The sequence below is a fragment of the Zingiber officinale genome, chromosome 7A (genome assembly GCF_018446385.1).
Source record: "Zingiber officinale cultivar Zhangliang chromosome 7A, Zo_v1.1, whole genome shotgun sequence".
In the NCBI taxonomy this organism is placed as follows: domain Eukaryota; kingdom Viridiplantae; phylum Streptophyta; class Magnoliopsida; order Zingiberales; family Zingiberaceae; genus Zingiber; species Zingiber officinale.
In genome coordinates this window covers 37,085,639-37,100,200 of record NC_055998.1, presented here as the reverse complement: position 1 = coordinate 37,100,200, position 14,562 = coordinate 37,085,639, and the positions used below count along the sequence as shown (strand labels likewise).

Sequence of the window (14,562 nt, the reverse complement as noted above, 5' to 3'; positions counted from 1 at the left end):
CAAACATCAAAACCTAGAGCGCCTAGATTGTTCCAACAATCTCTCCCTTGTTGATGTTTGGTAACTTGTTTAAGTTAGAGAAACATAAATATAATAACAATGCAAATAAATATGTCAATCATCTCATGCATAAATAATGGAACCTAAATCCCTAGGCTCCCTCTTGACTTAAGCTCCCCCTTGAGCTAGGATTTCCTGCAAAGATAAACTTCTCCTCCTTTGCTAATAAATGAGCAATCGCTCCCCCTTCACCTAAGCTCCCCCTTGAGCTAGGATTTCTTACAAAGGTGTGTAGGTTTTCCACTTAAACCTAAACTTCTTCTCCTTTGCCATACATCAAAAAGAGCTCCAACAATCTCCCAATTCTTAGACTCTTTGACTTCTAATGACCATAAACATCATGTATTAATCTCTCATAAGATTACATACATGTTTATCATCCTTTTGGTCACTTTCTAATGCTAAAAAACACTTTCAGCCTGGTATCAGTCGATTGCACTAGGTACCAGTCGACTGTCCCTTTCGATTTCAACTCACAGAGTCTTATGTGTTCGAAATACATTGTTACCAGTCAACTGGTATCGGCACCAGTCAACTGCCCTCATCAAAATGATCTTACAGAGACATTCTGTGCTCAAAAATACTGTTACCAGTTGACTGGTATCTGCACCAGTTGACCGGTACCCTATTTCTGCAAAAATCAACCTTTTCTGACCAACTTTAGAAATGCACCAGAAATTCTACAAACCTCCAAAATTTCCAAAATTTTGTAGAGAAGTCTATTTTAACCTTGTCTACTTGGAAAAATATATATATAAATATATTTATTACATATTCCAAGATTGACACAAAATTTAAAACTAATTAAATTATTCAATTGAATCTTAACCTAAAGTCTTAGTTTTGGCTTCCTCTTGATGTATTTGGCTATACTAAACCACAATGCATCCCTAGCATTGATTTATATGACATATATACATCCAAAATTAATTTTCATGTAATATGAAACCTTTTTCATATTTTTCATGCATGATACTCAACCCAATTGTGTCAATTTCTTGGATTTGAGACTCAAGTTTGTCTCTAAATCGCTTTGTCACATTTGATGACCCATTTTGAGCCCCAAGCATGGTCTGCTTGAGATTCATTTACCATATATCCCAAAGACTCTTTGAGCTCCTTCTAAAACTCTTAGTCTTAGCCACCTCTCAAGGTGACTCATCCATTATGGCTGCTGGGTGTTGACCACTTTGACCTCCTGTCGAGCGGGTCCCCTCTTACCATCAGATCATAAAGAAAAAGGTGAAAAAAATAAAATAAAAATAAAAAACGTAGAGTTTAAATAATAATAATAATAATAATAATAATAATATTATTATTATTATTATTATTATTATTATGTATAGTTGGTTTTATAATTGAGGGTAATAAAGTAAAATATTAAATTAAGTTATTAATTAAAATTTTCAAACAAAATTTTTTTTTGTTATATTTCCTAAATTAAACCAAATAATATTTGATTATGTTTTATTCCTCATAACTTTAATTATGTGATTATCTAATAATTACATAACTAAGATTATATATGATAACGTGAACCAACCACACTTTAAATATTATAGTTAATTACTTATGCTCCTATTTATAAAGCTCAGATCTTCTGATCCATAAAAAAATGGATCAGGAGATGAACCACTTATAATTATGATAGAATCGTGACCACAATCCGGTCACAATTGTTTACGATCCTTTCCTGAGTTCATCGTCTTCCTAAATTATAGTTTGAGTCAGGACGGATGGTCGAAAGCCACTCGAAGGCTGCCTCCGTTCGACGCTAGACTGCTTGGCGACTTGCCCACCGCCAACGACCTTTAACCACTTATCTTGACCCAAATTATAATATAAGGGAATAGTGAACATGATCATAATTATAAATGATTTATCATTTAGTCTAATTTTCTACCCACTCTAATCCACTTTGCTATGAATAAGAAGATCTGTCCTCCTATTTACCAACTTTGTAGGATTTTTTTAATAAAAAATAATTTAATTTATTATAAAGGTATGATTTTAGTTTATTAAATTTATTATAATTGTTAAAGTATTTATGCAATTGGGCCAGTTAATCAAGTCAGGCCTCATTGTACCTTGCGTTTGGGTGGATTCCTAATAACTTCTACTAAATCTATCGAAAGCTTTGTTAAGTTCATAGTTCTAATTAGTCGGCTAGTGTAACCTCCCGGTGAACTCTACGTTCTCCTTCCCTTGCACGATCTCGAGCGATTAGGGTTTTTGCTGTTTCTTTTCGATGGCTCTCGTGGTGATCTGCGGGCAGCCTTGCAGCGGTAAGTCGACGGCGGCCGCCTGCCTCGCCGACGCTATCCAGTCCGTGGACGGTCCCAAACCGTCGGTGAGGATTATAGACGAGTCCTCCCTCCACCTTGGTCGGAACCAAAGCTACGCCGGTATCCCTTCCGCGCGCTTTGAAACATATGTGTGTGTCGGATGGTTTGTTTCTCCATCGACAAAGTAAATTCAATTGTTCCATTATTTTATGAATTAAACGGCGAAGAATAATTCTGGTTAAAGAAAATGATTCGAATTTTTGGGAATAAAACATACGAGAATATCATTGTTTTGCCCCCACGTTTGTGAGTGTCAATTTTCTCGTTACATATATCATGAATTTTCAGGTTTCAGAAATGCTTTATTTGTTATTTAGTATGATTCCTTGAATTTTATTTTCTAATAGTTTTTGTTGCAATTTGTATCCTCAAAAGGAAAGATGCCGAGAACTTCAAATTTTGTATAATGTACTCATTATTTGACATGCAGCTGTATAACAAGACAACATTATTTGTGTTATTTACCCTTAACTATATATTTTGGTGCAAACTAACTCTATGCTATATCATAAAATTCAATTTCTAATGTTTGATTCAGAAATTTATGAACTAATTCATATGCTTCCTGTCTTTATTTGTAGATATGCCAATGGAGAAAAACCTGAGGGGTGTGCTTAGATCAGAAGTTGATAGGTCATTATCTAAAAACAACATCATAATTGTGGACTCTTTAAACAACATTAAGGTGAATGCATTATTATTGTGAGCTTAATGCTTGTTATCAAACTTGGCTAAACTGAGTCATGTCTGGACTTAGTATCTATTTTATCTTACATGTCAGTTTCTTTCTACTGGTTCACATTTTGTGTTTTTTTTTTCTTCTCTAGGAACAATGTACTCATTATTAAAGACAAGTGTTTTATCCAACTGTTTTGGAATCATTTTTCATGTGATAAAATTCGGTCAAATTTATAAGATGGGTTCTTAACTAGCATGATGATGTAGCACCATGAAACTCACCAAGGGTCTGCAACAACATTAAAAACGAGATGATCTAAACAAAAGAGTTATTATTCCTTTTATAGACCCAACAATAACCAAATCTACTAAAAATAAGGTCTAAAATAGTCTATTATCCTGAAAAATGGTCTAAATTTTTTTATTTTGTTATGACTAGTAAAAGCATGATAACAATGTTTATCTAAAAGTTAAAAAAAAAAAAACTTTAAAAACTTTGGTTCTTACTGTTTCCTATCAACTAGTACACGTTTGTGAACTTTCTCTCTAATTATGTTTTTCTAGTAGTATTCTTATATATTGTAATTACTCTGACCTTAAGTTTGTTTTCTGAACATGCAAAGTTGACTAAAGTGACATTAATTTTAATTCCACACCTCCCATCTTGTGTATTTTCTGCTAAGGGGACAGACATGCTCTCAATTTCTATCATCCTTAATTTTACTTATAACTCTCAATAAATTTTCTTGCATATGGGAAAGGTTATTCATGATAAAAGTTTTCCTGTACCGTACTGTAGTATCCTCAGCCTAGTCTTATTCATTATTTCAATGCTTAATTCACAACTTCTAATGCAAGTTTAGGATAAAAGTCGGGACACATGGCTGACACATGCCTTGTTTTTTTTGTGTGTGTTCATACTCAGGGTTATAGATACGAGCTCTGGTGCCTTGCTCGAGCTGCTGGAATAAGATATTGCGTGGTAATCATTTATTAATACTACTCTAGTGAGCTTAAGTAAATTCACTATTTTAGAACAGTATTGCATAAATACTGAAAAAGATAAATACTTTGTTATGATTTTTTTTTTCTAGTATGTTTTTAAGTTACTCTCTTATCTACAAGAAAAATCTAATTAGGCTTATCTAGCCATATATTTGCTCATGAAATTCTTAATGTGTTGTTAGTTGAGCTGTGGGATGACTGATTTGATTTTCTTGTAGAATATTTTACAAATTAAAAAATTAATGAGAATGTTGCAGATTATTGTCTTTCCTGTCACTGAGAAGGACTGGGATGAAAACAAGAAATAATATATGACATTCTTATCATGATACTTATGTGTGGTTATATTCTTTGTTAGAATCAGGGAAATCCTTTCCTGTACCTGTGTTGACATGACACAGATACATGCATTAAAGTGAGATACATGCATTAAAGTGAGTCTAAGGCGGTGGGTTCCTTTATTTCCTCAAACAAATCTAGTAGAGGAAGACATTGGAACATGAGGGTAGGAGAATAGAAATAAAGAAGAAATGTAAAAGTGAGAAAGGAGGAAGAAGTAGAGTGGAGAGTTAGATCTGGTCCTCTGCTGCCATGTCTTGAAGCAAGGAAGGTATTGAGATCTCCTGGTCATGGATGAAGGGGAGTGCATCAGTTGCTTGACATGGGAGGTTGTCTGTGGTGGCTGGCTTGAGAGTTGAATGAGAAAATGAAGAAGGTTGTGAGGGCAGGGAATTGCAAACAATAGAATGAGTGTTATGTTGTCTATTGTGTCAAAGAAATCCTACTTATCACTTTTCTACCACTGAACTGGATCAGTATCTTTTATGCAGTAAAAGTTGGTTCAAGTTTGATTCACCTTAAAAAACCGGATTTGGGTTCAAGTCCAAAGTAAACCTAACTTGAGTTCTGACCAATTCAAGCCTAATTGTATTCGTTGAAAATCCATATTTCTTCTGTCTAGACACAAATAGTCCATTGAGAAACAAATCAACCCCCTGCAAATTGGGTTCAGTTCTAATTGACTAAATTCCAAAAATTTAACCCTTAATTAGCTAACCAAATATATCAATCTTGACAAATAAATTTGTTAGGTTCCCTTCCCAAGATTTGGAGCCTTTTTTTGTTGAGCCTCTGTTCCCCATTTTGAGAAAATCACATGTCGAATGTACAAGTCTGAGCTATATATTCCTGCAAAAGGTCATATGCGGGCGCCCCCACACGGCCAGCCCCATAGCTATATAGAATACATTGTTGGTTACCAAATTTCATTGATTATTTACTAGAGAAATATTATCAAATTTTAGTGAGAGTTGCCATTGCAGATTTGATTAATTAGGTTGCATATATATCTTTTGAAAATTCAGGCTTGTGTTTCTTTATATGAAAGAATTCCTTTTCGGTTTTCCCTTGCAGGTTCCATCTTTACTCTAAGTGCTATTTCAGAATTCTAATGAATCCTTAAATTTTATATCATGAATTTGTAGACAGATGTAGCAGAAGTTTTTTTGTTTTCATTTTATTTATCTGCTTTGCTGTTAAAGCAGTCACAACTAAAGATATTCTATCATACAGTGTTTAGGGAGATTAATCACTGATACAATTTAAATAAAAAATTAATCTTGCATCTTAGGCCAAGAGAAATCCTATGCTTTTCAGTTTTTCTGATAGAAGGCTTATACTAGTGTTGTGATTTTTCAGTTTCTTATCAGTGTAGCCTGTTGTCCATATTGAAAACGCCTTAACAATTGTAACTTCAGGTCTTCTCTGTCACTACCTGTATGCAATGGAACAAAATGAAGTCAAGACATGTTTTTCTATGATACAATGTTTTAAGGAGATTAATCATTGATAAAATTTAAGCCAAAATTAATCTTGCATCTTCAAGGAAAATGCCATGCTATCAGTTTTGTTGATAGTAGAAGGCTTATACTAGTGTTGTGATTTTTCAGTTTCTTATTAGTTTAGCCTGATGTCCAGATTGAAGATGCCTTAACAATTGATCTTCAGGTCTTCTGTGATACTGCTGATGATACCTGTAGGCAATGGAATAGAATACGGGAAGAAATGGGGGAATCTTCATATGAAACAAAGATGTGAGAAGAGATTTCTTCCTGTTATTTCATTTGTGCTTCATGATCATTTCATATACTATCTATATACCAATCATTATATTGATTTAACCTGTATGAAACAATTTAATACAAAAGTTGTAGATATTTCAATTCCTGAATTGTCTTATGTATGTTTTGTCACCAATTAATTTTGTTGCTGGTCTGGAACACTCAAGATATTTTCTAACCTGTTTCATTGTCTTTTCCTTTACACTTTGCCATCTGTTTACCACATCAAACACAATTATGAATTCAGAAATGTTTCTATTACAGATTTGAGGACTTGGTGCAGAGATTCGAGAAACCTGAAAGAAGGAACCGCTGGGATTCCCCACTTTTTGAATTATTTCCTTCTAAAGGTACTTGCTGCTTGTAAAAAATGAACTAAATATTTAGGTAACAAATTGACATATCTGTTTGTGCTTGATGGAGGACATAAAGAGCTTATTAACATTCATTATAAATCACACACAAGGGCTTTGTTTCACTGATTATGATTTAACATGGCATGATGCCAATTGACAACGTTTGTATTGTTGTGTTTGCTTGGAGGGGAGGAAGCAGAAGGGAAAGGAAGTAGTTTAACAAGGGAAAGATGAATTATATTATCATTCTTCTATTCTATCCATTCATCTTGTTTACTTGGATGAGACTGAAAAAAAAATCACAGCATTTGCATTTATTGTGCTTATTAGAGGCTTAAATTTCCTTTTGCTTCACTTCCATCTAGTTGGGTGGGATAAAATGAAGTAATTGGATGGAATTAAATTTCTTCCCCCTCTCCTCTTCTTTCCAAATATAATAAAGAAAACAATAATGCCATTTATCTTCCTTCTACTTTTATTCAAGTAAACACTAACCTCAGCATAATGCAAAATCTTAAACAGGGTTAGTTTGTTTCTTTTGCAAGCAAACAAAAAACTCTTACTGTTTGTCATCGGCAAATTTTTTATTGCCTTGCATGGTTTCCATCTGTAATAGCTCTATATATAATGCAAAAGGACAAGAACCTAATTTTTGTTAGTCATTCTCTTTGTATTTTCTTTCCTAAATGTTTAAGCTTTTACTGATTTTTTCTATCTGTTCTAGATGCATTTGCATTGAAAAAAGTTTTCCAGTAAATGTCTTATCATGTATCTTAAAGTTTATAAATAGATTATGTTGTAAAGAGAACTCATCGACCAAGTTGTTGGCATATCATATTGTTGCTTTTCTTGCCTATCTTGAAAATAATTAATATTTTTTTCCTGGGTCTCCTTTAAGATGGAATATCACAGTCATCATCAGTAATTGTTGATGCTGTATCACATCTTACAAAAAAGATTGATTCAAAAACCCGAGATGTTAAAGTTCTTCAACCTACCATTGCTACTCAAACTGTAAGTATATTTGTATTAATGATGACATCTTGTACCACATCATATCAACAAACTGCAGGATTTCTTTTTTTCTTTCTTTTTTTTGATGAAAGATTTCTTTTTTCTTTCACTATTAGTGTTGGTGGATTCTGATTTTAAAAGCTATCCTTTTCTTGATATATTGGTTTATCATTATTGGTTCAATATTTCAATAACTGAACACCACAACTTTAGTTTTTTGGGTTGCATATTATCATTTCAGTCCTACACTCAATGAGCCATTGAATTTAACCAATGGCAAATCATGGACTTGACAATCAACAATTTCCATCAATTCATTGTCAACACTTCCATTATGGAGAGTTGATTGTGAAACAGGTTTGGTGAGTCTACGACACAAAAAGTCATTCATGTTCTGTTGCCTTTATCAAATACTAGCTGAAATTGTATGGTACTAGTTGGAATTGGAGCAGTAGATAGAGGAGATGGCAAGTGATTGAAACAGTGTTCCACAGTTTCTTGATAGATTAATCAACATGCATCTCTTCTTCCCACCCTTCTCTCCATTTAATGCCATTTTAGGAGACCATTTCCCCCCACTAAATTTCTGTATATTGAATAAAAACAAACCAAACCGGTTCAATTTGTTTCAACTCTGCACTAGCATATTGGTTGACCATTTATCACACTTGTTTATATTTCTATGTTGGGAAGTATTTAAGCTTATTCTTTTATGGATACCATGTTTCTCAACACATTAATCTGAGTTGTTTAATCACTAGGTCTGATGGAACAAACTGGAAATTATTTTCACTGGTGGACCTCATACTAGCTCAAAGGGAAAATAAGCATCACAGAGATGATTCAAAAATCGCATAGCATATATCCATCTCTGAGCTATCTTTGGCTTTGATAGTGATCTTTTTGCATTCATGATATACTGTCAGAGGGTTTACTACTGATAAACCATCCTCAACAGGACTTGTTTTCCATAGACTATATTAATCTTATCATCTCATTGAGCTCTATGCTATGTTATATCATAACAGTTTCTTTGTTCTCCATCTACCATTTATAATCTCCAATAATAGATTAACTCTTCTAACTATAGAATCTATTGGCCGCCATTGGACATGTCAATACCATCTCAATCTTTATTCATTTTACCATCTATTGAGTTATACCTAATTGTTCTCTCATATTAGTATGTTTTATTTTATATTTTCCAATAACTACACACATCCACGTTAACATTCTCATTTCTCTAGAGTCTAGATTAGTTTTTTATTTATTTTTTTATTTTAATGTGTCGCTTCTTTACCGATCAAGACTTATTCACCTTTCACCCAAATGTTATTGAAACGTCTTGGACTTCATGTTCATCTACCTCTTTTAGCTGGGTGTTATTGAAATATCTTGGGCTTCAATCACTAGGGAGCTTTTTTGTGAAGAAAACATCACTTGGTGTTATTCAAGAACCTGTATGGATGTCAGTGGTGGTGAAAAACCCAACTGAGCTAATCCAATAATTTGGATTTTATCCGTATTAGGTCTTAGGTATTTTACTTGGGACATTTAGGCTTGTGTAAGATTTCTGATCTTGACTTGAAGCCCGTCCTAATCTGGGTTTAATTTTTTTTTTTTAAAAAAGATAATATTTAAGTACCTATGAAAAGCTTAAAATTGAAAAAATCCTGATTGAACTAACGGGCTTAATTGTGTTCTTGGAAGGAACATTAAATGGTTTTAAATTTAGATTTGGGATTTGTCCCCAAGAAATTCTGTACCTATAAAATTTCCAACATAATGCATCAGATAAAATGTTCAGGACTATGTAAGTAGGCAGTATGGCTACCTAACTAATACTTTGTTTTTTCTTATCTTTTTACAATGTATGATTGCATTGTTTTGTCGTAGTTCTGGTATAGATAATAATTACGATATTGATCGTCTCAATAAATCCCTTCGTAGAATATTCTATTCATTTTGATATTTGAAAATTTTTCAGGCTCGTGCAACAGATGCCAATTCCCTATACGAGATGGATAAAGCAACTCAGGTTCTTTTTCAAGACATTCTTTGAAAATATTAGAATATTCTGCTGGACTTTCTTGTTTTTGTTTGCAGGAGGTGATTAATATAATTGTTGAAGCACAATCTCAGGGGCTTGCAGGATCAAGTAATAGGATATCTATGGGCCATACCTTACCTGCCATATCCTTTTGTTAAATGTAGTTGTTGGTTAAACTTTTATACCTTATGATAATTTAGACTTGATCTCAATCTTGCCCAGCATATGATTCCTTCTTTTTTTCTTTTTTCTTTTTTCTTTTTTTTTGCATTTTTTCATTGATTGAGCATAGTTTCCTTTGTACAGAAGAAATTATTGCTAGCCATGTGACCTCGTTTCAGAATTTTGTTTATTATTCGGGTATGGTTTCACTTTAGAACATTGACCTGTCAGTTTGTCAACCTAGGGTCATACATAAGTAATTAATTCTCTATATTTTTATGGCAATAGAAATACATTCAGCAAGTCATTTCACAATGTAAAAATGCATAAGACAGTCATACATAATTCTTCACATTGCCATTACAATTCGTCATAAATAACGGATGCAGTATTTAGAAAAAACAACTTGAGTTGTTTGTGTGGGTAGTTTCCTAGATGATATTGACGAACATAAGTTTCTAGAGACATGCGGAAACTTTTGATGCTTATGGACACTTTGAACAATGCATCTATAACTCAGCATAAGCTACAAATAATTAAAATTTATAGTCAATGGGTCCTATTAGCATACCATCTTGGTAACTGATTAAACAAATGCTTAATGATAATATCATATTTGCAAATTTGATATCTAAAGGTTCAACTGATCAATTGGCAGAAAAGGTGAAATCATCACCTTGGTGACCCCTCCAGGGTGGCCCTCTCACACTAAAGGTTCGACTAATTAATTTATATTTTATTTTATTTTTAATTGGCACCAAGGATCCAGCTAAGGTTCAACTAATCAATGATTCCATTCCAAGTGAACAATAATATAATAATGGAAGATGTTAAAAATAAATTTCATGGTTATTATAGCAAAAGGTAATTATGTTCACCCAGACACTTCTAACAGTCTGTCTTCAAATTATACAAAGAAAGGTAAATCACGGGATTAATTTATAGCCGATCGTCAAATGACTAGGGGTTGAGAAAAGTTTTATTAAATTTCATTGTTATTAATCTTAGTGAATACATGACTGAATCATACTATTTCAAGAGAGAAGGTTGATCTTAGATTGTTTCACAGTTGTATCTTATTGTGATGATTACTTCTGATGATAAAATCCTTGACTTCAGTCTTACATAGATGTTCATCGACCGATTGGGTTGCCTGAGCTTCGCAGCCTTCGACGCACCTTCATTAAGCTAACAGGTCAATACAGCCTGAGCGGCCCTCCTCCACCATCAGACGCAGAGAGTGCAAAGAGAATGTTCATAGACTACTTAAATAGGGAAATCGGTGCTGCTTAGCACCATCCCCATTTTTCTTTTGTAAGCTGAGTAAGTTATTGGGACTTTTATGGTCACATTGGTGATGTTACAATTTTACAATTGTAGTCGAACTATTATTTCTACATCAAGGTAAAATGACTGTTTCATCTTTTGATGAATCTAGAGTCATCTTTGAGAGCATATAGACTTTTAATACCTTCAAGTGGAATAATCACTTCACCTTAATGGAGGTTCATAGGTTAAAATGTAAATTGAGAATATAAATAAATTCTTGGGATTACACTAGCTAGTCCATTTACAATTATGACATCTTAAAATCTCCAACTCCAAACAAGAAAAAGAGCAGTGAGGTAGATACAAAAACAAGGACAGGACAGTCAGTCTGCTTCAACAACATTTGCCCATCATTAATAAATTCACGAACCGAGATTCAGAAAAGCCTCATAAGAAACCTCTGCAAAATGATCCACCGGTCACACATCAAAACAGTGAGCATCCCTGTGCCTTCAATTAATGTCCTACTCATGCCCATTTTTATTAGTTGCACTGGTATAATATTAGCAATATATTTGCATGCAGGGGGATACGAGCAAGTACCCTACCCATGCTCAGCTAAGTCACTACTCCTGCAACAGGCCGCCCTCTCTATATATGCATCGCTGCAACCCTAGGTAAATCCCTATCTACGCTTAACACTGTAACACTGCCACCCTAACCCGAACCCTAACCCCTACCATCCTACTTACTCTCAGCCATGAATTCCACTTTACGCTGCTCAACCACCTCCAGCATGTGAGCCAATATTTGCCTAGTTAATTATATCATATGCACTACACTACACATGCATAGAGCATGCATGAGATGTGCACTTCCTCCTCTTTTCGGCTCTATAAATTCTCTCCTGCGATACGACGTTTGCATGGAGGTGTAGGGTTTCGTTCCTCTTGTTCTATCCCCATTCATTCCCTTTGGCTTGGTGTGCATTGTGCAGTGTCCAGGGGAAAGAGTGAAGCTGCCAGCATGATCTAGCTTTGAGTAACTGGAATCTCGAATGCATGCATTTGGTGATTTGAGGAGGTTAATTGTTGCTAGGTCATGCTGTGACAGCCTCACTTCTTCCCCCCGTTCTTGGACACACGTATAATTAATAAGAACATGAAGAACAATATAGCTGGATGCTTAGATCAGGTCAGGTGAGTTAGGTTGATGATCAGTTAGTTAGTTTGTGTTCTTTGTTTCCTGCATGTGTTTTTTTCCCTCAAGAACAGGATGTATATGTAATATATATGGACTTTTAATTTCTGACCAGAAAAGTGAGGATCCGAGTGGAACATAAACAATTCCTACTTGTGAAATGTGTAAAAAATGTCATTCTAAAAATTCTAGTATAAAAGAAATAAGTAACGAGGTAAGAATAGGAAGCAAATGGGTCTAAATGGGTAGCATTAATCTCTATTCCTTGTAAGCCGTTGTGATAGTTAGAACTCTGTTACTTGCTCTTAAGGTTTCCAAGTAACAGAAAATTTCTCCCATTTGTTCACCGCTTCAGAAGCAAAACACACACAATATAATCTGGAGGCGGTAGATAACTAGAGCTGTGATGAAATGAAGAATGATCTAGTACAAACTAGAAGGAACCTAGCAAATGTTAGAAGAACTACTTCCAGATAAATTTTCCCCATCCAAATGCTGCTACATACTCTACACTGTTATCAAGCAGGATGGACAAGAATGGAATCGAAGATTCTATAGATAGGAAGAAGAGATAGGATTGCAACATTCATGTACTCTGTTTATACTGTTTTATAGGATGGACTGTGTACTGCCACTACTTCCATAAACCCTACTATATAGAGGCTTAAAAAACGGTTTACTTGGTTGATTAAGATTTAAATCTAATTAAGATTTGTGTTAGGATTTAAATACCAAAGGTTGGTGTAATTAAAGTAATATTAGGTCGGCACTAATGTATTATGAGCACTAACCCACCCACTTACATATAGCAACCCACTCTGGCTTATCCTTTGAATATGATGCCTTATTTCCTCCTCACCTTTAGTCATTATCATTTCTTACAAAGGTGTGTAGGTTTTCCACTTAAACCTAAACTTCTTCTCCTTTGCCATACATCAAAAAGAGCTCCAACAATCTCCCAATTCTTAGACTCTTTGACTTCTAATGACCATAAACATCATGTATTAATCTCTCATAAGATTACATACATGTTTATCATCCTTTTGGTCACTTTCTAATGCTAAAAAACACTTTCAGCCTGGTATCGGTCGATTGCACTAGGTACCGGTCGATCGTCCCTTTCGATTTCAACTCACAGAGTCTTATGTGTTCGAAATACATTGTTACCAATCAACTGGTATCGGCACCAGTCAACCGCCCTCATCAAAATGATCTTACGAGACATTCTGTGCTCAAAAATACTGTTACCGGTTGATGGTATCCGCATCAATTGACCGGTACCCTATTTACGCAAAAATCAACCTTTTCTGACCAACTTTAGAAATGCACCAGAAATTCTACAAACCTCCAAAATTTCCAAAATTTTGTAGAGAAGTCTATTTTAACCTTGTCTACTTGGAAAAATATATATATAAATATATTTATTACATATTCCAAGATTGACACAAAATTTAAAACTAATTAAATTATTCAATTGAATCTTAACCTAAAGTCTTAGTTTTGGCTTCCTCTTGATGTATTTGGCTATACTAAACCACAATGCATCCCTAGCATTGATTTATATGACATATATACATCCAAAATTAATTTTCATGTAATATGAAACCTTTTTCATATTTTTCATGCATGATACTCAACCCAATTGTGTCAATTTCTTGGATTTGAGACTCAAGTTTGTCTCTAAATCGCTTTGTCACATTTGATGACCCATTTTGAGCCCCAAGCATGGTCTGCTTGAGATTCATTTACCATATATCCCAAAGACTCTTTGAGCTCCTTCTAAAACTCTTAGTCTTAGCCACCTCTCAAGGTGACTCATCCATTATGGCTGCTGGGTGTTGACCACTTTGACCTCCTGTCGAGCGGGTCCCCTCTTACCATCAGATCATAAAGAAAAAGGTGAAAAAAATAAAATAAAAATAAAAAACGTAGAGTTTAAATAATAATAATAATAATAATAATAATAATATTATTATTATTATTATTATTATTATTATGTATAGTTGGTTTTATAATTGAGGGTAATAAAGTAAAATATTAAATTAAGTTATTAATTAAAATTTTCAAACAAAATTTTTTTTTGTTATATTTCCTAAATTAAACCAAATAATATTTGATTATGTTTTATTCCTCATAACTTTAATTATGTGATTATCTAATAATTACATAACTAAGATTATATATGATAACGTGAACCAACCACACTTTAAATATTATAGTTAATTACTTATGCTCCTATTTATAAAGCTCAGATCTTCTGATCCATAAAAAAATGGATCAGGAGATGAACCACTTATAATTAT

At 33.8% G+C, this 14,562-nt stretch overlaps 1 protein-coding gene across 2 annotated transcripts; it reads left to right on the top strand.

Moving 5' to 3' along the window:
* Positions 1-2,195: 2,195 nt before the first annotated feature.
* Positions 2,196-11,245, top strand: LOC122001329 (protein KTI12 homolog). Of its 2 annotated transcripts, none has more exons than XM_042556018.1 (9): positions 2,196-2,465; positions 2,987-3,090; positions 4,009-4,065; positions 6,096-6,181; positions 6,473-6,558; positions 7,463-7,578; positions 9,566-9,616; positions 9,685-9,771; positions 10,916-11,245. In XM_042556018.1, exons 1-9 carry the CDS (start codon positions 2,309-2,311, stop codon positions 11,081-11,083), a joined length of 912 nt encoding a protein of 303 aa, XP_042411952.1. In that variant the 5' UTR covers positions 2,196-2,308; the 3' UTR covers positions 11,084-11,245. The 2 variants fall into 2 exon arrangements, with proteins under 2 accessions (XP_042411952.1, XP_042411953.1); XM_042556019.1 differs by having other exon boundaries at positions 2,234-2,508.
* Positions 11,246-14,562: the final 3,317 nt, after the last annotated feature.